The sequence below is a fragment of the Hemitrygon akajei genome, chromosome 9, assembly GCF_048418815.1.
Source record: "Hemitrygon akajei chromosome 9, sHemAka1.3, whole genome shotgun sequence".
In the NCBI taxonomy this organism is placed as follows: domain Eukaryota; kingdom Metazoa; phylum Chordata; class Chondrichthyes; order Myliobatiformes; family Dasyatidae; genus Hemitrygon; species Hemitrygon akajei.
This window is the reverse complement of record NC_133132.1, coordinates 96584537-96610768: the sequence shown is the minus strand read 5'-3', so window position 1 is coordinate 96610768 and position 26232 is coordinate 96584537. Positions and strand designations below refer to the sequence as shown.

The 26232-nt window shown below is 37.9% G+C and overlaps 1 protein-coding gene across 1 annotated transcript in view; it reads right to left on the bottom strand.

Annotated features, from left to right (window-relative positions):
- Window positions 1–19109: 19109 nt before the first annotated feature.
- The window catches only part of LOC140732671 (collagen alpha-1(XXI) chain-like), a 59122-nt gene continuing 51999 nt past the window's right edge, over window positions 19110–26232 (bottom strand). The window contains exons 6-8 of the mRNA XM_073055360.1: window positions 21795–21968; window positions 20568–20645; window positions 19110–19115 (exon numbers count right to left, since the gene is read on the bottom strand). Of these exons, the coding sequence (XP_072911461.1) occupies window positions 19110–19115; window positions 20568–20645; window positions 21795–21968 (258 nt within the window). The remainder of the gene's footprint in view (window positions 19116–20567; window positions 20646–21794; window positions 21969–26232) is intronic.

The following is a 26232-nucleotide window of genomic DNA, read 5'->3' as shown; positions in this document are numbered from 1 at the left end:
AAAATAGTCGACCCTCCCATTTCGTCTATCAAATTGCATGACCATACACTTCCCGCCAATGTATTCCATCTGCAATTTCTTTGCCCATTCTCCTAATCTGTCTAAGTTCTTCTGTAGCCTCTCTACTTCCTCAAAGCTACCCCTCTACCTTTACCCATCTTCATATTGTCTGCAAGCTTTGCCAAAAATTTCATCATCCAAATCATTGACATATAACATAAAAAGAATTGGTTCCAACACAGACCCCTGTGGAACACCACTAGTCATTGGCAGCCAAGCAGAAAAGGCTTCCTACATTCCCATTCTGTGCCTCCTGTCAATCAGACACTGCTTTATCCATGCTAGAATCTTTCCAGTAATACCATGGGCTCGTAGTTTGTTAAGCAGCCTCATGTGTGGCACCTTATCAAAGGCGTTCTGAAATCCAAGTTTACCACATCAACCAATTCTCCTTTGACTATCCTGCTTGTTATTTCTTCATAGGATTCCTACAGATTTATCAGGCAAGATTTTCCCTTGAGGAAATCATGCTGACTATGGCCTACTTTATCATATAGAAACATAGAAAATAGGTGCAAGAGTAGGCCATTCGGCCCTTCAAGCCTGCATCGCCATTCAGTATGATCATGGCTGATCATTCAACTCAGAACTCTGTACCTACCTTCTCTCCATACCCCCTGATCCCCTTAGCCACAAGGGTCATATCTAACTCCCTCTTAAATATAGCCAATGAACCGGCCTCAACTATTTCCTGTGGCAGAGAATTCCACAGATTCACCACTCCCTGTGTGAAGAAGTTTCTCCTCATCTCAGTCCTAAAAGGCTTCCCCTTTATCCTTAAACTGTGACCCCTTGTTCTGGACTTCCCCAACATCGGGAACAACCTTCCTGCATCTAGCCTGTCCAATCCCTTTAGAATTTTATACGTTTCAATAAGATCCCCCCTCAATCTTCTAAATTCCAGCAAGTATAAGCCTAGTCGATCCAGTCCTTCTTCATATGAAAGTCCTGCCATCCCAGGAATCAATCTGGTGAACCTTCTTTGTACTCCCTCTATGGCAAGAATCTTTCCTCAGATTAGGGGACCAAAACTGCACACAATACTCTAGGTGCGGTCTCACCAAGGCCTTGTACAACTGCAGTAGAACCTCCCTGCTGCTGTACTCAAATCCTTTTGCTATGAGTGCCAACATACCATTCGCCTTTTTCACCGCCTGTTGTACCTGTGTGTCCACTTTCAATGACTGGTGTACAATGACACCCAGGTCTCATTGCATCTCCCCTTTTCCTAATCGGCCACCATTCAGATAATACTTTGTTTTCCTGTTCTTGCCACCGAAGTGGATAACCTCACATTTATCCACATTAAATTGCATCTGCCATGAATTTGCCCACTCACCTAACCTATCCAAGTCACCCTGCATCCTCTTAGCATCCTCCTCGCAGCTAACACTGCCGCCCAGCTTCATGTCATCCGCAAACTTGGAGATAATGCATTTAATTCCCTCATCTAAATCATTAATATATATTGTAAACAACTGGGGTCCCAGAACTGAGCCTTGTGGTACCCCACTAGTCACTGCCTGCCATTCTGAAAAGGTCCCTTTTATTCCCACTCCTTGCTTCCTGTCTGCCAACCAATTCTCTATCCACATCAATACCATACCCCCAATACCATGTGCTTTAAGTTTGCACATGAATCTCCTGTGTGGGACCTTGTCAAAAGCCTTTTGAATCTAAATATACCATATCCACTGGCTCTCCCCTATCCACTCTACTAGTTACATCCTCAAAAAATTCTATAAGATTCGACAGACATGATTTTCCTTTCACAAATCCATGCTGACTTTGTCTGATGATTTCACCTCTTTCCAAATGTGCTGTTATCACATCTTTGATAACTGACTCTAGCATTTTCCCCACCACCGATGTCAGGCTAACCGATCTATAATTCCCCGGTTTCTCTCTCCCTCCTTTTTTAATCAAGTGGGGTTACATTAGCCGCCCTCCAATCCTCAGGCACTAATCCAGAATCTAAAGAGTTTTGAAAAATTATCAATAATGCATCCACTATTTCTTGGGCTACTATTTAAGCATTCTGGGATGCAGACCATCTGGCCCTGGGGATTTATCTGCCTTTATCCCTTCAATTTACCTAACACCACTTCCCTACTAACATGTATTTCCCTCAGTTCCTCCATCTCACTAGACCCTTGGTCCCCTACAATTTCTGGAGGATTATTTATGTCCTCCTTAGTGAAGACAGAACCAAAGTAATTATTCAATTGGTCTGCCATGTCCTTGTTCCCCATGATCATTTCACCTGTTTCTGACTGTAAGGGACCTACATTTGTCTTAACCAATCTTTTTCTTTTCACATATCTATAAAAGCTTTTACTGTCAGTTTTTATGTACCCTGCCAGCTTTCTCTCATAATCTTTTTTCCCTTTCCTAATTAAGCCCTTTGTTCTCCTCTGCTGGACTCTGAATTTCTCCCAGTCCTCAGGTGTGCCACTTTTTCTGGCTAATTTGTATGTTTCTTCTTTGGACTTGATACTATCCCTAATTTCCCTTGTCAGCCATGGGTGCACTACCTTCCCTGGTTTATTCTTTTGCCAAACTGGGACGAACAATTGTTGTAGTTCATCCATGCGATCTTTAAATGCTTGCCATTGCATATCCACTGTCAACCCTTTAAGTATCATTTGCCAGTCTATCTTGGCTAATTCACGTCTCATAGCTTCAAAATTACCCTTCTTTAAGTTCAGAACCTTTGTTTCTGAATTAACTATGTCACTCTCCATCTTAATGAAGAATTCCACCATATTATGGTCACTCTTACCCAAGGGGCCTTGCACAACAAGATTGCTAACTAACCCTTCCTCATAGCTTAATACCCAGTCTAGAATGGCCTGCTCAAGTAATATGGCTCCAAGTACTCTGAAACCACATTCTTAACGATTGACTCCAACATCTTGTTAGGTCAGACTAACTAGCATATAATTTCCTTTCTTCTGCCTCTCTCCCTTTTTAAAGAGTGGAGTGACATTTGGAATATTCTGGTCTTCTGGTACTGTTCCAGAATCTAGTGATTCTTGAAAGGTCATTACTAATACCTCCACAATCTCTTCAGCCACCTCTTTCAGAACTCTAGGATATACATCTTCTGGTCCAGGTGACTTGTCTACCTTTAGACCTTTCAGTTTCCCAAGAACCTTCTCCCTAGTAATGGTAACTTCATACACTTTATGACCTGTAACTTCCACCATACTGCTAGTATCTTCTACAGTGAAGATTGATGCAGAATACTTATTCAGTTTGTCCACCATTTCCCTGTCCCCCATTACTACCTCTCCAGCATCGGTTTCCAGCAGTCCGTTATCCACTCTTGACTTTCTTTTACATTTTATGTATCTGAAGAAACTTTTGGTATCCTCCTTAATACTATTGTCTCGCTTTCTTTCATATTCTATCTTTATCTTCTTAATGACATTTTAGTTGCCTTCTGTTCATTTTTAAAAGTTTCCTAATCCTCGAACTTCCCATTAATTTTTGCTCTTTTTAATGCCCTCTCTTTGGCTTTTATATTGGCTTTGAGTTCTCTTGTTGGCCTTGGTTTTGAAATCTTTCCATTAGAATATTTCTTCGTCTTTAGGATGTATATATCCCGTGCCTTCTGAATTGCTTCCAGAAATTCTAGTGATTGCTGCTCTGCTATCATTCCTGCCAGTTTTTTTCCCCCAATCAATTCTGGCCAACTACTCTCTCATGCCTCTGTAATTCCATTTAATCCACTCTAATACTGATACATCTGACTTTAGTTTCTTCTCGAGTTTCAGGGTGAATTTGATCATATTATGATCACTGACCCCTAAGGTTATTTTACCTTAAGCTCTCTAATCAATTCCAGTTCATTGCAAACACCCAATTCAGAATAGCTCATCCTCTACTGGGCTCAACCATGAGCTGCTCTGAAAAGCCATCTTGTAGGCACTCTAGAAATTCTCCTTCCTGGAATCCAGCACCAACCTGATTTTCCCAATCTACCTGCATATTGAAATCCCCATGACTATTGTAACATTGTCCTTTTGGCATGCATTTTCTATCTCCTGTTGTAAATTGTAGACCACATCCTTACTACTGTTTGGGGTCTCTATACAACTCCCATCAGGGTTTTTTTTAACCTTTGCAGTTACTTAGCTCTAATCACAATGATTCAACAACTACTGATCCTATGTCACCTCTTTCTAATGATTTGATCTCATTTTTACCAGCAGAGCAACGCTGCCCCCTCTGCTTTCCTGCCTATACTTTTGATACAATATGTATCCTTGGAAATTAAATTCCCAGCTAAATAATCTTCTTTGAGAAATAATTCAGTGATTTCTACAATATTATACATGCCAATCTTCAAGTGTGTTAAACGTTCATCTACCTTGTTCTATGGTGTCTATAACACCATTAGTCCTGTATTCACCCTTTTTGATTTTGTCCACCTCCCAGGTGCCAGGGTCAGGATGTTTTGGATTGGGTCCATGACATTCTAAAGGGGGTGGGTGAGCAATCAGAAGTCTGACACCAAGAACACAGGAAAAGTGAGGAGTTCCTGAAGAGAAAATTTAGTGACCTAGATAGAAAGCTGAAAAGAAACTTTTCTCTGGATTGCCATGTGTCCCTGAGGGTAAGAATAGGATGGTTTGGCAGATGAATATGTGGCTGAGAAACTGGTCCAGAGGGCAGGGTTTTAGATTTCTAATCATTGGAATCTTTTCTGGAAAAGGGATGACCTGTACAAAAGGAGCAGGTTGCACCTGAACCCAAGAGGGACCAATATCTTTGTGGGCAGGTTTGCTAGAGCTGTTGAGGAAGGTTTAAACTCATATGGCAGGGGGATGGGAACTGGAGTAATAGGGCTGACGATTTAGCAGATGGTTTATGAGCAGAGGCAGTGTGTAGTGAAACTGTCAGGAAGTACAAGCAAAATGTTAGGGCAAAATTGCAGTCAGTGGGATGGGTTGCAGTGTAGGAAGAGGACAAAATTGAAAAGGGGGTTGGATACAGGATTTTATATTGAATGCATTCAGTATACAGAATAAAGGAGATGATCTTGTAGCCCAGTTAGAGATGGGCAGATATGACACTATGGGCATCACTGAGTTATGCTGAAAGCAGATAATAGTTTGGAGCTTAAGATCCAAGAATACACAGTGTATCGAAATGACAGGAAAATAGGCAGAAGGGGTGATGTGGCTTTGTTGGCAAAAATTAAATCAAATCCTTAGAAAGATCTTTAGGATCAAAAGACATAGGATCTTGAGGGTAGAGTTAATAAACTGCAAGGGTAAAAAGACCCTAACAGTGGACATATACAGACCTCCAAAGAGAGGCCAGGATGTGGGCCACAAATTACAATGGGAGATAGAAAAAGTATGGCAAAAGGGCAATGTTATGATAGTCATGGGAGATTTCATATGCAGACAAATTGGGAGAATCAGGCTGGTGCTGGATCCCATGAGAGAAAATTTGTAGAATGCCTCTAGGATAGCGTTTTGGAGCAGCCCATTAGGGAATCAGCTATTCTGCACTGGGTGTTGTGTAATGAACTGGATTGGATTACGGAGCTTAAGGTAAAGGAACCCTAAGGAGACAGTGATCAAAATATGATAGAATTCACCCTGCAATTTGAGAGGTAGAAGCTAAAGTCAGATGTATCAGTATTATAGTGGAGTAAAGGGAATTACCAAGGCAAGAGAAAGGAGATGGCCAAAGTTGACTCTAAAGGGACACTAGCAGGGATGACAGCAGAATGGCCAGAGTTTCTGGGAGCAATTTGGAAGGGTGCAGGATAGATACATTCCAAAGAAGTATTCTAAAGGCAGGATGTCACAATCATGGCTGACAAAGCAAGTCAAAGCCAAAGATGAAATATAGGGATAAGCTAGCCAACAATATCAAACAGGATACCAAAAACTTTTTCAGAAAAATAAAGAGTAAGAGAGGCAAGAGTAGATATTGGTCCACTGGAAAATGACACTAAAGAGGTAGTAATGGAGGATAACGACATGGCAGGTGAATTGAATAAGTGTTTTGCATCAGTCCTCACTGTGGAAAACACCAGTAGTATGCCAGAAATTCAAGTGCCATGGGGCAGAAGTGAGTGCAGTTGTTATTACTAGGGAAAAGGTGCTTGGGAAGCAGAAAGACCTGAAGGTAGAAAAGTCACCTGGACCAGATGGACTACACCCCGGGTTATGAAAGAGTTAGCTGAAGAGATTTTGGAGGCATTAGTAATGATCTTTCAAGAATGTCTGGAAAATTGCAAATGTCACTCCATTGCTCAGGAAGGCGGAATGAAGGAAATTATAGGCCAAGTAGCCTGACCTCAGTGGTTGGAAAGACGTTGGAGTCAATTGCTAAGGATGTGGTTTCAGGGTACTTGAAGGTTCATGGCAAAATAGGCCAAAGTCAGCTTGGTTTCCTTCAAGGAAAATCTTGCCTGACAAATCTGTAAGAATTCTTTGAGGAAATAACAAGCAGGATAGACAAGGGAGAATTGTGGATGTTGTGTACTTGGATTTTCAGAAGGATATTGACAAGGTGCCGCACATAAGGTTGTTTAACAAGATAAGAGCCCATGGAAAGATACTAGCATGGATAGACTATTGGTTGATTGGCAGAAAGCAAAATGTGGGAATAAAGGGAGCCTTTTCTGATTTGTTGCCTGTGATTAGATATGTTCTGCAGGGGTCCGTGTTGGCATCACTTTGTTTTACATTATTTGCCATTGATTTGGATGATGGAACTGGTGCCTTTGTGGCCAAGTTTGTGGATGATACAAGGATAGGTGGAGGCGTGGGTAGTGTTGAGGAAACAGAGAGGCTGTAGAAGTACTTGGATAGATTAGAAGTATGGGCAAAGAAGTGATAAATGGAATACAGTGTCAAGAACAGTTTGATCATGAACTTTGGTAGGAGGAATAAATCATAGACTATTTGCTACACAGGGAGAAAATTAAAAAATCCAAGCGATCTCATTGAAATCTATTGAATGTTGAAAGGCCTAGACAGATGTGGAAGTCTAGGACCAGCGGGCACAGCCTCAGAATAGAGAGGCATCGCTTTAGAACGGAGATGAGGAGGAATTTTAGTCAGAGGATGGTGAATCTGTGAAATTTATTGTCACAGGTGGCTGTAGAGGCCTGGTCATTGGATGTATTAAGGCAGAAGTTGATAAGTTGTTGATTAGTCAGAGCGTGAAAGATTATGAGAGGAAGACAGGAGAAAGGGTTGAGAGGGAAATGGATCAGCCACAATGAAATGGTGGCGCAGACTCGATGGGCCGAATGCCCTAATTCTGCTCCTATGTTTTATGGCCTTATAGACTTCTGGTTGGGCATTTGTGAGATACCAATGTCATCTACACACTTACTGATGTAACTGGTGATATATGGCACATATTCTTTGAGGCCTGTGTCTTCTCTGTTTGTTGCAGCCTCCTTGAACATCTGCAAGTTAGTCTTGAAGCATAGATATTGCCTCAATAGGCTATATAGTGATGGTCCTCTTGACTGGTTTCTCCATTTTTCAGCAGCAGTCAGTATTCTGGGATTAACATTATGGAGATATGGTCAGAGAGACCAAAATGGTGACGTGATTATGTAAGTACCACATTGTTTGTATAAACATGTTTTCTTGCCTAGTGGCTCTGGTGTCATGTTGGTAGAATTTAGGCTAAATGTCCTGCAGATCAACATGATTGAAAGTCCTGCAATTATGAAGACCTGGCCAGATACTTGTTTTGTAGAGAGGTGAAGATACTGTAAAGCTTTCCCAGTGTGTCCTTGGCGTTTGCATTCGGGAGATGTAGACCCAACAGTAAAATCCCTAAGCAAGTAATGTGTGTCTGGCAGTTAATTGTAAAATGTTGAATTGCCTCAGAACAGTGACTACTAACTACATATGAATTTATCCTCTCAATGATAACTGCTCTTGTCCAGGAAAGTAGAAAATATTTCATCACAAGTAACTTTCATTGGTGACTTGAAGAGTCAGGTGACTTTTACCTAACAGTTAGGTGAGTTGTGCTTCAGACAATATCCAACCTGCCCTTCACAGTTTTGATGAGGCTGGTCCAATTTTGGCTCCAGTCAATGATGACCTCCCCCCCCATGATATTGATGAAAAGGGATACTTTGTTTAAAATCTATTCTTTATTGGGATGTGGGTACAGTACTGCTGTCAAGACCAATATTTATTACCCTGTTGGCAATTTCTGAGCTTTTTCTGGTAATGTTATAGATATGGATTGGAAGTAGTTATGAAGCCATCTATAGTTCCAAGGTCAAAATATTCTCAGATGAAAAAAAAAACATAATGCATTGCTTTCTGAAACATTAATAATATTTCTCTTCACATAGATATTGCCGGATCTGCTTTCAGCATTTTACATTTTTAGACACAATCCTGCTGGATTAATTATCAATTTAAAGGGACTACTGTGGAATTACTGAAAGAGAAAAATGACCAATAAAAGCTAAAAATTCTGTGAGAAAAAAAATCTCACATACTGCTTCCAATATACTCAAGCAGAGATGTAAAAAGATAGCCCAAAAACTTTCAGCTCAACTTAAATAAAATACAGATAATTTTAGGATTTTGAAAATATTGAGAAAATATTATTGTTGGCTTAACACAGTTTGATTTTTTGGGGAAATTTTAAGTTATCTTTTCATAACTTTATGATGTATTATGATGTAATTATGCTGGTGTCACCTTACCATTTATACATCATTTTGGTATGAGATAAGTATTATAATCAGCCAGATTCAACAATCAATGACTGAACTAATATTTTATTAGAACTTAATCTTTAAATGTTACAATCTTTCAACTATTTTCATTGTTAGTAAAATCTTTATGGAAATGAGGAGATGTACTCAAGTAAGATAGATTGGCTGGATGAGTGGTGTCACAATATCTTTGCACTCAACATCAGCAAGACCAAGGACTTGACTGTGGATTTAAGGAAGGGGTAGTACAGTACCAGTTCTCACAGAGGGGTCAGCAGTGGAAAGGGTGAACAGCTTTAAACTACCGTGTGTCAAGATCTCAGATTTGTGCTAGGCTCAATACATTGATGAAATCATGAAGAAAGCAGGCTTCTTTGTTCAAGGTTTGAGGATATTTGGCATGACAGAATTGGAATAAGGTTTAATATCACTGGCATATGTTGTCAAATTTGTTGTGTTTTTGCAGCAGTACATTGTAATTTATAATAATAAAAAATCCCATGAATTACAATAAATATTTTTTAAAAAGCATGCAAGAAGAGAGCAAAAACAGAAAAAAATAAGTGAGGTACTGTACATGTGTTCATTGTCCATTCAGAAATCTGATGGCAGAGTGTAAGAAGCTGTTCCTAAAACATTGAGTATTTGTCTTCAGGCTTCTGTACCTCCTCCTTAATGGTGGCAATAAGAAAAGGGCATAACTTGGGTGATGGGGGTCCTTAATGAAGGATGTCACCTTTTGAGATGTCATTGATGCTGGGGAGGCTAGTGCCCATGATTGAGTTGGCTAAGTTCACAGCTTTCTGCAGCTTTTTCCATTTCCGTGCAGTGGCTCTTCCATACCAAATGGTGTTGCAACCAGTTAGGATGCTCTCCATCTGTAGAAATTTGTGTGAGTCTTTGGTGACATAACAAGTCTCTTCAAACTCTTGCAAATTTCTATAGTTGTATGGTGGAGAGCATTCTGACTGGTTGCTCGATATGGATGCTTCAATGCACAGGATCGCAAGGAGATGCAAAGGGTTGTATACTCAGCCAGCTACATCACAGACACTACCCTCCACTATCAAGGACACCTTCATGATGTGATGCCTGAAGAATACAGCATCCATCAATAAGGACCGTCACTATCTGCGAGAGTCTCCCTTCTTATTACTAACAACTTATTACTCAGAGGTACCTGAGCCTAAAGACTCAATGCTCCAATTTCAACAGTTTCTTCTGGTTCTCAGATTTCTGAATGGGCCATGAACCTATGAACACTACCTAATTATTCTTTTTTAACTATATATTTATTTTGTAATTTATAGTAATTTTATGTTGTAACTGCACTGTTATGGCAAAACATCATATTTCATATCACAGGGATAATAAAACTGATTCTGATTTTACTAGATATTCTTCATAACCCCTCACCCACCCCATCCTGCCCATCTGGCAGACTAGGGTAGGCATTCATTTCAGATCAATCTCTGTGGACAATGTAGCAATTCCAATCAAGAAACAAACTAATTAACAGCTTCTTTGATTGGTTCTAGATTTTAGATAAGAAACAACAATCTGTAGAGTATTCAGAAAGAACATTGAACTTAAATGAAACTTGCAGTACATGCTTTTCAGGTAGAAACCTGTGATTTGTCTAGTCGTCACTATTATTGCCAAATAACTTCCACTTTAGCTCGTTAAAACAAAGAACATTTCTTTGAGAAAGTTGCAAACTATTCGTTGTATGGAAAGTAACAATTATTACCTTTTTTCCTTGAGGGCCCTGTGGCCCTGGGGAGCATGTACATGGTGGTGATGTTGCAAAAATGTCATCAAGACTATTGTCACACTAAAATGAAAAATAAAACCTAGATAAAAACACTTATAAGGTAATTGCAATTGATATTAAATTTACTTAATGTTTGAATTTAGGTAAACTCTTAGGAGTAATATACAAAGATAGTAAAAAGGAAAAGTCATTGGTGCACAGAACAATGTTAACAAAGTAAGAAAATAAGGAAAAGGTGTAGGAATTGCTTATTTCTTTTTGATTTTTCTCCACTTGCCTAATCTTCTTAATCTTAAATCTGGATAGTCCAAAGTTCTATTATCTTGAATGCGTGCACTAGCACAGCATTTCACTTTCAAATTGGAAATTCTTAAGATTCATAATATAACCATATAACAATTACCGCACAGAAACAGGCCATCTCAGCCCTTCTAGTCCATGCTGAATGCTTACTTTCACCTAGTCCCACCGATCTGCACTCAGCCCATAACCCTCCATTCCTTTCCTGTCCATATACCTATCCAATTTTACTTTAAATGACAATATCAAACCTGCCTCTACCACTTCTACTAGAAGTTCATTCCACACAGCTACCACTCTCTGAGTAAAGAAGTTCCCCCTCGTGTTACCCCTAAACTTTTGCCCCCTAACTCTCAACTCATGTCCTCTTGTTTGAATCTCTCCTACTTTCAATGGAAAAAGCCTATCCATGTCAACTCTATCTATCCCCCTCAATTTTAAATACCTCTATCAAGTCCCCCCTCAACCTTATAATGATCTGAAATTCTTTCTTATTTCATGTTTGTTCTACTATCATTAAGGGGAAGCACCCTCATTGCTCTGTCAAGCCCACTCAGAAAGCATATATAGTTTAAAGAGATCCATTCTCATGCTCCTAATTCATAGAGAGGCAAGGCCCTTTTTCATCCTAATTTCCCTTGGATAATCACTTCAACCATAAAATTAAACTGGTGAAGTTTTGTTGAATAGAAAATGTACCTTTGCTTAAAACAGAGGCCAAACTGCATAACATTTCAGCTTTGATCTCAGATCTCCTTTCTTTAACAATCCCTCTCCTTGCTACATAACACTTTTTTTCTTGTATAAAGATACACAGATATTTCTGAATATTATTTTTATTTTTTTATCTACTAAAGTGGATGGTTTCACGTTTCTCCATATTATACTCCATCTCTCTATTCATTTAGCCTTTCTATATTCTGGTGCACATTTTGTTCTCTCCCCTGAACTTACTTCTCCTTCCATTTTTGTATCATTGGTAATTTAAATAAAACAATGGATTCAGTGTATCAACTAAGTTGTTAAGTTGTTAATATAGTCTGTAAATAGTGAGGCCACAGCACAGATCCCTCAGGAACCTGCTGGTTCATACTAATCTTATTAGAGGGTCTTTTCTTTGTGGTATGTTTTTGGAAATTACGAATTGAAAAATTAGCCATTGAAAATTACGATGATTGAAACATGATAAAATCAAGAAACTATAAGACATGGGAGCAGAGTTAGGTCATTCAACCCATTGATCCTCTCCAGCAATCGATCATGGCTGACTACATTAAACACTCTTACTAATCAAGAACCTATCAACCTCCACTTAAAATATACTCAATGACTTAACTTCCACAGTCATCTGTGGCAATGAATTCCACAGATTCACCACTCTCTGGCTAAAGAAATTCCACTTCATCTCTGTTCTAAAGGGACTTTCTTCTATTCTGAGGATTACTCTCTAGTCCTAGACTCCCCTACTATAGGAAAAATATTCTCCACATCAACTCTATCTAACCCTTTCGATACTTTGTACGTTTCAAAGAGATCACCCTCATTCAAAGTTCAAAGTATACTAATTATCAAAGTATGTATACTTTATTCAACCTTGAGATTTGTCTCCCTACTGGCAGCCATGAAGCAAAGAGCCCCAACAGAATCCATTAAAAAACAAGATTGTCAAACACCCAGTGTGCAGAGAGAAAAAAAACCCAAATTGTGCAAATAATAAAGCAACCAAACAGCATTCAGAACTAAAGTTCACAACTGCAGCTGATTCAGAAATCCACAGAATCCCTCTCTGGAGTCTATTTTGAACTCCAATGAATATAGGCTCAGATCTCCCTCATACATTACAATTTTCATTTTAAGGTCCATTTTCATAAACATCAAATCCTCTTCAATGTCAGCACATCCCTTCTAACATATAGGGCTCAAAACTGCTTTTAGCATTCCAAACATGGTCTGACAAAGGGCTTATAAAGCCTCAGCCTTACATTTTTGCTTATATGAGGGGTGATTGAGAAGTTTGTGGCCTAAGGTAGAAGGAGTCAATTTTAGAAAACCTAGCACATTTATTTTTCAACATAGATCCCTCCTACATTTACACACTTAGTCCAGCAGCCATGGAGCATTCAGATCTTGGACCTCCAGAAAGTGTCCATAGCATGGGTGATTGATAGGTTTGTGGCCTAAGGTAGAAGGAGATGAGTTATACAGCTCTCATTACATGCACATGCAGTTCAACTCTTTGAGTGATTATGCAGGGTTTGAAATTAATAATTCATCTCCTTCTACCTTAGGCCACAAACTTATCAATCACCCCTGTTGTGGACACTTTCTGGAGGTCCAAGATCCGTATGCTCCACGACCGCTGGACTAGTGTGTAAATGTAGAAAGGGACTATGTTGAAAAATAAATGTGCTATGTTTTCTAAGATTGACTCCTTCTACCTTAGGCCATAAACTTATCAGTCACCCCTCGTATATTCTAGATCTCTTGCAATGAATGCTAAAATTGCATCTGCCTTCCTTAATAACAACTCAACCTGCAAGTTAACCTTTAGGATATCTTGCACTTGGATTCCAAAGTCCTTTGCGCCTCTGATTGCCAAATCTGCTCCCATTTAGAAAATTATTGATGCTTCATTCTGTCAAAGTGAATGACCATAAATTTCCCTATCCTATCTACCATATCTGACACCTCTCTACCCTTTTTCTATCTCTCTATCTCCATCTCTGGAGACAAACTCTTGACCGACAGCTTTTATAAACCTACCGTCTCCCATGGCTATTTCGACTAAACCTCTTCTCACTCAGTTTCCTGCAAAAATGCTATTCCATTTCCTTTGCCTTCACCATATCTGTTCCCAGGATGAGGCTTCCCTTTCCAGGACAGCAGAGATGTCATCTTTCTTCAAAGAATGGGTTTACCCTTCTTCCACCATTGATGCTGCCTTCACCCACATCTTCATTTCATAGACATCTGTGCTCACCTTACCTACAACCCATGAGCCTCCACATACAACACATCATTCTCCACAACTTCCACCACCTCCAAAGAAATCCAAGCACCAAACACATCTTTACCTCCCCCATTCTTTGCTTTCCATAGAGAACCCTCCCTCCATGATTACCTTATCCATTTGTCCCTCCCCACTAATCTCCCTCCCGGCACTTATCCCTGCAAGTGGCCAAAGTGTTACACTTGTCTGGTGGACCAAACATTTTAATTCCGATTCCTGTTCCAACAAGTGGGTCCATGCCCTACTCTTATGCCACGATGAGGCCACCCTCAGGGTGGAGGAGCAACATCTTATATTCCATCTGGGTAGCCTCCAAACTGATGGCATGAATATTGATTTCTCATTCTCATTTCACTCCCCCTCCCCTCTTCTATTCCCTACTCTGGCCTCTTACCTCTTCTCACCTGCCTATTACCTCTCCTGGTGCTCCTCCATTTTCCCATTCTCCTATGATACACTCTCCTCTCATCAGATTCCTTCCTCTCCGGCCCTTTACCATTCCCACATACCTGGCTTTACTTATCACATTCTAGCTATCCTTCTTCCCCTCTCCCCAATTTTTTTATTCAAGCATCTTCCTCCTTCCTTTCCAATCCTGAAGAAGGGTCTTGACCTGAAATGTCAACTGTTTTTTCATTTCCATGGATGCTGCCTCACCTGCTGAGTTCCTTCAGCACTTTGTGTTTGTCATGGTATACCTTCAGCCACTTTTCTGCCCATTCTTCCAATCTGTCCAATTCCTTGCTTCTTCAGCACTGTATGACCCTCCACCTACGTTTGTGTTATCCACAAACATGGTCACAAAGCCAGCAACTCCATCATCCAAATCATTAACATATAATGGGAAAAGGAACGGACACAACACTGACCCCTGCAGAACACCACTAGTCACTGGCTCCTAACTAGAAAAGGCCCCCTTTATTTTTACTCTTTGCTAATCAGCCAATCTTCTTTCCATGCTAGTAACCTTCCTGCAATATCATGGTTCTTATCTTGTTTAGCAGCCTCATATGCAACCCCTTGGCAAAGGAGAGTCAGTTGATGTTGCTTACTTCTGAAAATCCAAGTAAGCAACATTGACTGACTCTCATTTGTCTATCCTGTCTGTTATTTCCTCAAAGAGATAAAATCCCTTTGCTTATAAAGACCTGTTTGGGTAGGAATCACGATGACCCATGTCCCCCTAGGTACATGAGTACTTGGGTCAGCAAGAATGTTGTTTGAGGCCCAGTGTTTAGGGTCTTCATCCAATGTCCTCATTCATTATCATCAGCATGTCCTTGGGTGTACACTGAATGTCAAAGCCTGAAGGCCGATTGGTGGTCTAGAAGTTTGATGAAGGCAGGGTCTGCAAGTCTGCTGTGGAAGTCCAATGCCTGTGAATCCATGAGTTTGGTGGAGGACAAAGGCAGCCTGTCCTGGAGTTGGAGAACTGGATATGAATATGAGTAAGTGGCAAGGAGGAACAGGTTAGTTTTACTGTTGTTTTATTGCTTGTTGTGTTCTGCAAAGAAAAATACTTCTCTAGTGGAATCACTTTGTCTTTTATCTGACAAATCAAGGAGCCTCATTCTTCACTGAATCAATATATTCTGTCTTGGTCCTGTACATGCATCTACATATTTCTCTTACCAATACCCTCTATTCTCCCTTATGATGATCTTTTGCCCTTACTATGGCAAAATTGCAAGTGATCTTATCTCCCTAGGTCCATCACTAAGGAGAAAGAGGAGGATCACATTCGGACACATCCAAGCACTAGTTCAGATCCTGGCAAAATAAAGATGGTGATATTAAGCTGTATGCATCATGTGGTGACACTATACACTCGCAGGCCCAGGAATAACGGAGAGCTGGTAAGCCTAGCAAAAAAAATTTACCCGTGAGTAAATGAAAATCAAAAATTCTGTATTTGCTAGAAATATTTAACAGAAAATGCTGGAAATAGTTCTTCAGTTCTGATAAAAGGTCCTTGACCTGAAAGATAACCCTGTTTCTCTTTCAACAAATGCACCCTGACCTGCTAAGTATTTCAAACATTTTCAATTACACACAACTTCCTAGAACATCTTTATTTGACTCAGGCAACACATTCCTGGGGAACAATGACCTTTTCCAGTATTTAGATCTGAATGTAGGTATAAGTAGTAATTTTTCTTCCAACATCAATGAAAGCAAGTCATTAAGGAAGTGTATGGAGATGAACAAGCATTAAACTTTTAACTCTCCCTACACCTATTGAGTTAAAAAAGGCAGAATGCAATGGTCTTATTCTGCAATATTGAGAGAGAGGACTGGAGTAACCTTACTTTCAAAATTTAGTTCCAATCAACATAGCAATGCTGATTAAAATATTCTTCTTTTTCTTAAACAGTTCTTTGGGATTGAGACTGACTTACTTACACCCTGATTCTATGGATTCTGAGGCTTCTGATGAGGCCATTATGGAAGATGCAGATTATTCTACTTTGTGAGTAGTGCTTCCACCATTATGCTGGGCTTTTGTATCCACCTAATGCATGAACTTGAGGTTCTCAATACCCTTCTCCTCCCATGCAGTCCTGGGCTAGAGGTATCCAGGATTTGGTACACAAAGCCATGAATCTTTTCTTCTTCCAGTTGGTAATCCTTTCCCAAGATAGAGTTAGAATAGAGTATCCGTGGGTCCAAATGAAAGGAAAATGTTTATGTTACTGAGTATTTAGATATTGTGAAGAACCACAAAGAACAGATGCAAAAGGTTTCCTACTGATTCATACACTTATATATCTTTTGGTTAGTAAATGCCTTCCTGACACTACAGTTAACTTTTGAAATTATAGGAAAATATACATGGTGACAAAAGAACCTGTACAGTCACTACTAATTACACTGGAGAGAATGAAATGGAGATTCACCAGCATGTTGCCTGCATTGAAAGACATTAGTTATTTGGGGCAAATTGGATAGGCTGGGCTTGTTTACCTGGAGAGAAGGATGCTGAGGAGTGATGTGATAGAAATACAAGATTATGAATCACAAAAAACATAGATAGTCAAAATCTCTTTCCCATGGCAAGGGCATCAAAAACAAGAGATTATGGATTTAAGGTGAGAGAAGGAGATTTAGATGCAAGTTTTTACACATACAGTGGTTAATATGTGGAATGCACTGCAGGAAATAACTAATACGTTTAAGAGGCAGTTAGACAGCAAGGTATATAAGTATACAGTCCTAATGCAGGGAAACAGGATTAGTGTCTTTGACGTATGGTTGGCATGAATATACTGGGCTGTAGCCCCGTTTCTGTGTTGTACAAATCTATGAATCCATAACACTAACAATAATTCAGGATGCTTTTGTAACTAACCCTGCTTTACGTTATAATTTAATTAGATATTTGATAAACTGTAGCAAACACAGAATCAGCTTATATAAGTGGCTAGTGATAGGGAGCCCAAGCGAACAGAAGTGTGTTCACAAAACATAGAACACATTTAACCACCATAAATAATGAGGAATCAGGAAGAATTTTCAACAAGGTTACATTGTAGAAGAGCACTCTGGCCTACATTACTTTCTAAAACTTACTACATTCGGGGGATTCAGTTTTCCAGGGCATGGAATTAGTTTAGCACTTCAGAATTTATCTAATCTTTCATGGAATGGAATTAGAATTGTAATTTTGCTTTTATAAATGCCATATACAAACAACATATATAAAATAAGCTCCAGTCATGGACATTAAAGAAAGTAAGAATGAAAATCTATCCAAATTCTACATTTCTCCCTACTAGAGGAATAAAAAGATGGTCCTCATTATCTCTATTAAAATAGTAGCGAACAGCAAAAGGCACAGAGAACTGATTCAAGCAAATAAACAACTTTTTAGAAGAACTACAAAATGGTTAACTGAGAGCCAAGCTTTTATTTTCTTAATTAAAATAATTATTTTATCTGATTAGATATGGAAATAAGAGTATCAAATTGTAAAAGTAAACAAAGGGATCTCACTAAGATGTTTATTGCAGATTGGTATTGTTGAATACACGTAAGTGCCACCCTCATCAGAGTTGTACAAATTTGTATAAGTTTAGATCTAAAACCTTGTAAATTGTACATGGATTTTTGAAGCAGTTGCTTGATTCAGTGTTACTTCAGATAATGCAATCAGGATCTAACCTCATTCTTAATAATCATCTGGTGTCATAAAACAGAAAGGAAATTATGGGAACATTCTTTGTGTCCACAGTTTTAGATTAGGGGTTGATTACAAGGAAATTTAATCTTTCTGCACTATTTGTGGTATTGTGGTCAGATTATTTATAAAATCTGCATACAAGATACATTTTCTTCACATATTAAATAACTTAGAAATACTTCCCAGCAAGTTTCCTGAGATCCTTTATCAAATCAAAGTTCCAGGAAATGAAATGTGAATGCAAATGTTCAGTATTCTCCTATAATAACAAACTAATATAACTTCACAGTTCTATAAATTTCCCAATGTTCTCACAATATATTGGAATTCTTTGAAGAAGAGCCATGTACTAAGGATACAGAAGAACCGGTGAATATATTTAGATTTCCAGAAGGCATTTGTGAAAGTAGTGCATCAAACATCATTGCAGAAAATAAAAGCTCATGGTTAGCAGGTAATATGTTAGAGTGGATAATAGGCTGTCTAGATATCAGGGAACAGAAAGTAGGCAAAAAATGAGGGAATTTCTGATTGGCAAGATTAAGAGCTAGCTATGATTTAATTCTGAAAAATACTGTGGAATAACTTATTTCTGATGACAGCAATATTGTTAATTTGATCACAAAATTAAGCAAGTATTTAGTGTACCTATAATTGTAGTTAAAATTCAGTTGCCAAGCAAATTTACTGAATAATATTTAAATTCTCTTTACTATAGCTTTAATTTTTATAATTTCATATTTAATACATATTACATTTAAAAATCTATAAATTTTTAAGAATTTTAATGATTATATAAACACATGTAAAATATAGTGTAAATACTTAAATGCCACCTACTTGATAATGTCCAAAACAGGGTTATCATACATACCGGAATATTCTGGAATAAAAGTTTAGAAAGATATAATTAGACTGACAAAGGATTCCAATCACAGAAGAATAACGAGTCCAAAGTAAAAGAGAACCTTTTGGACAAAATATACATCCTAAAATGCAAGCACTGCTTCACTATTCTCCATTCATTGATACTAATCATCCTTAATTAAATAGGTGATCATGACTGCAAAAGAGAAAAATTCTAAGCAGAAAAACAATAAAAATCCCAGAAGCAGAAGAAATAAGTGATATATATTTAAAGTCAAATGTTGCTATTTTAACACTTAAATAAAATGCATATTTTCCAGGCCTCAAAGATAATTTTCATGTTACAAGTTGTCTCAATGTTACCCCTTTGATGAAGTCTGTGACATTTTGAGGGTTGTACATTGCAATTGTACATTACAACTTGTAATTGCTAACTATGCTATAGTATAGAACATTGGTTAAATTTCCACATTCCCATTTTCCTTAGACAGAGAGGAAGACCATTCAGCCTATCAAGCCTATGCTGGTTCAGAGAATAATTGCATTACCTTGCTATTTTTTCCTGAAATCTATTCTTTTTTTTCTTTTTTTTAAAAAAAAACTTTTTCTATTGTGTTTTCAAGTAGTTACAGAGTAAAAGTGTATGAAAAAGAAAATGTCTATTCTTGAAACATTCTCATCAACTCCCCTCAGATTCTACCACTCACCTACACACCAAGGTAATTTACAGTGGTCTATTAACCAACCTACTCACTTGTCTTTGGGATATAGGAGGAAACCAGAGGATTCAGAGGAAACCAGTCAAAAGGAAAATCTAGATTTCTACAGAAACCAGTCATTAAGTCTGTCTTTCTACCAAAGTACTGTAATACGTGCTTCTAAAATTAGTAGCCATTCCGTTTTCTCTGCAGCTGAAACATATTTTATTTCTAACTTAAAATAATCATTCTACGGTTGAGGTATCTTAGACCAGACACTAGATTGGGGAAGAAATGTGATCTAAGCGACTTGACTGTGGAATAGTTGTTGGTACCAGACGGGGTGATGTGAGATTTCAGAAACTACTGATTTCCTTGGATTTTCATGCACAATAGTCTCTAGGGAATGGTGCAAAAACAAAACAAAACAAAAAAATCCAGTGTGTTGCAGTTCCATGAACAAAAATGGCCTGTTAATGAGAAAAGTCAGAGGAGAATGGCCAGACCGGTTCAAGCTGACCGGAAGGTGACAGTTACTCAACTAACCACATGTTACAACATTGGTAGAAGAACTTCTCTGAATACACTACATTTCTTTACCATTCTAATGTCTGGTCTGAACAACAACTGAACCTCTTGACCATGTCTGCATGCTATATAGAGTTGCTGCCACTTGATTGGCTGATTAGATATTTGCATTAATGAGCAGGTGTACAAGTGTAGCTAATAAAGTGGTTACTGAATGTAGATTTCCTCCACATTTTGCTTTATATGCTTGAAACTAGTTGCCAGATGCCATTGCCTAAGGTGAATCAAAGGAATGTGATTTTAATGACATATTTTTAACAATTATTATGCTTTGAAGTTATTAATGACAACTTAAGAATGATAAGTAAGGTTTATTATTTATTATGCAATACAATTAAGTTATCATATGGAGATGTACTTACAGTAGTTGGAATTTCACAAGCAGTTTCACGCTGATTCTGTTCTGGGTCACAGTAAATCCTTAATTTTTGAACGTCAAACTACAATCAATAGTATCATGTTAAAAAAAGTAGTAATCATTATATTTTGCCTAATAAAATAATTTCTGTAAAATAATGTATTTTGTATTCAGTAATTTTTGAATTATTCAAATTTGATTGAGTCTATATTTGAATCTACATTTGAATCTCATGATTACAGATGTAATTACTTAACCAAAACATTTTCATGTATCTGTATTTCACCATATATTTATCGGATAAGTTTCAAAGAGAACATCTGAGATGCTCAATCTGTCATAAGACCATAAGATATAGAAGCAGAAGTAGGTCATTCGGCCCATCAAGTCTGCTCCGCCTTTCAATCATAGGCTGATCAAAATCTTCCAGTTATCCCAACTCCCCTGCCTTCTCCCCATACCCTTTGATGCCCTGGCTAACCTATCTATCTCTGCCTTAAATGCACCCATTGAATTGGCCTCCACAGCCACTTGTGGCAACAAATTCCACAGATTTACCACCCACTGACTAAAGTAATTTCTCTGCATCTCTGTTTTAAATGGATATTCTTTGATCCTGAAGTTGTGCCCTCTTGTCCTAGACTCTCCTACCATGGGAAATAACTTTGCCATATCTAATCTGTTCAGGCCTTTTAATATTCGGAATGTTTCTATGAAATCCCCCCTCATTCTCCTGAACTCCAGGGAATACAGCCCAAGAGCTGCCAGATATTCCTCATACGGCATCCCTTTCATTCCTGGAATCATTCTTGTGAATCTTTTCTGAACCCTCTCCAATGTCAGTATATCCTTTCTAAAAGAAGGAGCCCAAAACTGCACATAATACTCCAAGTGTGGTCTCATGAGTGCCTTATGGAGTCTCAACATCACATCCCTCCTCTTACATTCTATACCCCTAGAAATGAATGCCAACATTGCATTTGCCTTCTGCACCACTGACTCAGCCTGGAGGTTAACCTTTAGGGTATCCTGCACAAGAACTCCGAAGACCCTTTGCATCTCTGCATTTTGAATTCTCTCCCTATCTAAATAATAGTCTGCCTGTTTATTTCTTCCACCAAAGTGCATGACCATACACTATCTCCAATATAGTGCAGAGATTGGGAAAAATCTGAATTTTTAATAATTAATTATTTCATAGTGCTGTTAATTGAGCAAGATTCTAACTTACTGGTACAGTTGCTTCTTTCCCAAAGTACTTTCCAATCTGTGTTTTTCCACTAATGAAGATACCAACAACAGGATTTAGTTGTCTTGTCTCAATAAATTTATCATCCAAATATAAAGTAGCATCTCTTTCTGTTACAAGGACTCGCAGAAGGTGCCACTTTTCATCAAACAATGCCTATAGCAAAACAAGTTATGAGATAAATTGTCAGAATTAATGATTTCACTCTGAGCCCTTTTTTAAGTCTCTTGATCTCTTACACTCAGAATGCAGTATACTTATTAACTTATTCAATTCCAAAATTTATTCTTTCATGAGTTAAGTTAACCAGTTAGAAGTACAGTAATTTATTAGACAGTCAATTACCTTGAAATTAGGTGAAAAGGAATTCCCTTAATTGTGCATGACATTACAGTTCAAGTAATACCAATAAATGTATTAGATGTTGTAAAATGCATTTATTGGTATTACTTGAACTTGAAATAAGTTTTGCACTTTTGAATGGTTAGCAAAATAAATTTAAGGTTAAATCTGTTGTTATATGATTATCTCAGTGATATGTCTTCAATGCTTCCTCTAATTTGTAATGACCAGTGTGCACAAAGATCTTGTGCTATGCAATTTTGTGCCCAGTGCCAACAACATGAATTTTTAAGTGGAAGTAAACCAGAAGATATTCTAAGGATGATAAGCTATAAAGTCCAGTTTGTTGTTTATTGTTTAAAAGAAATAAAATTACTGTCAACAAGAACTTGGATCTCCTCTGGGTTTGATTGTTTCCACTCTCTCAGAACATTCTGCTTTAAATGAACTAGTGGTTCTTTTGCGCTTCTTGCCTTTGCTTCTTTGGAATTATTGATTTGTGAATCAATAGTTTCTTCAATAAAACAGTATAAATAAACCAGTTCTAAAGTCTGCAGACAAATCATAGCAAAATCCACATTGTCAACACCGTCTGCATCAGAAACCAGAAAAGGTAATGTGATTGTGTAAGATCCTGAAGCATGCCAATGAGGTAGAGGGCAACGATCTTTTGTGTGCAGTTTAAATTCCTTTGTGTGCTAGTAGCAAAAGATGTGTGTGCATGCACAAGCGCACACTATAGAGGAACATTATATATCTTACAGATCTTAGATATTGGTGATTCTTATCTTATGGTTTGATGACACCGCTTGCAACATTGAATCACAGAGATACGTGGATATCAGGTATTCATGGCAGAAATATGTAGTGTATGGAGCAATAACAATGCAAACTACTTGGCAAATTGCAAACCTCTTTATACCCAATGCACTTTTTTGTGCCTTCCACAAGAAACCAGTTCTGAACTGCAGGGAAAAATCAATACTTGCTTATTTAATTGATCTGCAACTAGTTGATGATTGTTGGAGAAACTGAATTGGAAAAGATTTCATGCTGCTGCTGCAAAGTTTGTAGAAATTAGTGCCTCAGGATGAAGGCTTCTACTTTTTTACTAGAGGAGTCAGGAGATCCAAGATGAGAAGGCCTTTGCATATAGGGTATATTTCACATGAGACTTGCAGGACTAATGCTCCTAATACCACACATCTGTACCGAGAGACTAAGAATACCAAAATAATTGGTCATCAATATCTTGTGCTTGCTGTAAATCTCCAGCTACAGAGTTTAATCTGATTAACTTTGAAAGTGACGATCTCATTAATTATGTTTCTGGATCATTACAAGAAGTAACTTCTCATACATACAATGTTTGCTGCTTTCTGCTATACTTCACAATATTCAAGAAGAGAATTCATCTCCATCTCGACCAAGTACAGCAAGCATATGGTATAAGGATTTCCCCTAAAAATGGATTTCAAGTGCTTATAGAGTCAGAGCATTATACAGTAATACAACACAGATATAGCCCCTTTGACCCAACCAGTTCATGCTGACCATAGGGCAACAGAATACAGAAGGTATTCTTTGCCCCAGATTTGAATACCAAACTGCTTTGAAACAAAAATTAGAGCATCTCCAAATAAAATAGTGACTCTTGTGACATAATTCAACAGTCAAAGCTATGCATCCAGGAAACTAACATGAGATTTTCCATTATGAATTCTAGTGTGCATAACATACTTTAGCCAACATGTTGAACTGATAGAAGGCTCTTTGGAATTTGGAGTCCCTCCTGAATTCCTTTCAATTCTGTGCAGGACCTTGTAAGTGCACGATTGAGGCCATACCATAGATGGCCTAACTTTGAAGTGCCCTAATCTATTATGTCTAGCATTTGAACACCGACATCCACAGTCACGACAGCAGCAAATGAGCTTCCAAGGTGCAATGTTCATACGTTTGATGGTTTCTGTCTATGCTGAAATGGAAGTTGAGTTGTTTCACCAGTTGCTGCACCACTGAAAAGCAAAATACTAGATACTGTAAATCTGCAAAGCAACAGAAAATATACGAAATACTCAGCAGATCTGGCAGCATAGGAGAAGACAAGAAAGGGAGCTAATGTTTCGTATCAATGATGTTTCATCAGAACTGCATTGTGCATGAATCTGGAAGTGTTGACATGGAAATGGCAAATCCTTTTGTTAATTTTACAGTGAAAGAAAGGCTCATTTTAATGCTGCTATTGCATGATGGGACTACAAATTAAACAATGTTGCAATTTGTAAAAAAATCCTATGTGCAAGTATTTTGAAGGGCATGGAAGAAGTGGATTGAATATTAATAATTAATTTTCAAATTAAGTTTGGTAACTGGGTGCTGCATTTTACTCTTTGAGGGAAATCAACAAATTAAGGTCAATATATTTTTTTAAATAAGACAGAAAATGAGCATTTCTAAGCATCAATAGCCATGTTTAAAATCACCAGTTAACCTCACATATGATATACATGCACAGTATAAAAGCTTCGAAAATGTAAAATATTGGTCAGATCATAACTGGAGAATTCTACTTAGATTAAGGTCAAAATATGGGATGGAGGTTAATGGCAAGGTAATTTATTTCCAGCTAAGAAAGCAGGGCTATCTGAAGGTTTATTTTATCCTTCAAAAATACTCTCTATATTTTATGTACCAATCAGCATGTACAAATAAACCAACATGAGATCATAACTTGAGCTGTGACAGCACAGTAAAAACAAGTGATATAAATCTACTTTGCTTTCATGTTGCAATCTGCATCCAAATGGCTACATTACAAAAATAAAATCACTCAACAAACTGATTGAAAATCTAACTAAAATATTTTTCTTTTCTCTCTTATTTCTTCTGTCTCATTTCTGCTATATGCAATGTTCAAAATGAATGTATTAATGTAATGTCCCTTTTTTCTCAATGCCGAACTAAAAATATTTTTTTTTGTAACTAACAGATAGCTAAATAATAAACAGATGTCTTCCCATTACAACTATTCATAAACCCTGGAATTAAAGTATTTTATTTCCCACTATATGATCCAAATTTCAAAATGAATACACACAATTGTTTTCTGTTCTTTGTTTCATACTCCCATCTTCCATTATATTCTGCATAGTTATGCATAGCTCACACTTAATCTCATTTCTGATTATAAATTCTTTCAATTTTGTGTCATTAATACATTCTGAAATTAAATATACACTTTCCTCTTGACGTCTTCATCTGAACCCTGTGAGCTTCTCAGTGAATCTCCTATAATAGCTGCTTCTTTTCCTATTATCTACCAACTTGCTGCATTCAATGCTTTTTTATTACAATATAGCTTACCCCTCATCCCATTATTCTATATTATTCCATTCCAAGCAACTCTTGTTCTTTTCTTTCCATCAGCATAATTTTACATCCTGACACTAACTCTATGCTTCATTTCTGTGGTTTGCTTTTCCTCATCTATTAACTACCGGTACTTCCAAATGTCCCTAACTTAATTTTCTACTAACTTTACTGAACTCCATTTCCTTATCTCAGTCAATTACTTAAGATTCTCTTTACCCATCTATTATGCCTTTCTCAAAATGATCTATACCTTCCATCACTTTTTGTGTGTACTCCTAAATCCAACTGATACCCTAATACCTATCTTCATGCAAGAAGAAGTTAGTAAGAACAGCAGAGAGGTCAGAGTACATGAACCTGAGTGTAGATTCAGAACAGACTAGAAGTAATGAATAGGAATAAACAGGTCCTTTTTAGACTGTGAGTAGTAGGATACCTGTTTGGCGTAGCTATTCACAATCGACACTTAGAGGTCACTTTATTAGGTACATCCTGTAACTAATAATGTGGCCACTAAATTTATGTTTGTGATCTCCTGCTGCTGTAGTCCTTCTAGTTCAAGGTTCAACAGGCTGTACATTCAGAGATGCTGTTCTGCACACCACTGATATAATGCATGGCTATTTGAGTTAGTGTTGTTTTCCTGTCAGCTTGAACTAGACTGGCCATTCTCCTCTGACTTCACCTGTTAAAAAGGTGTTTA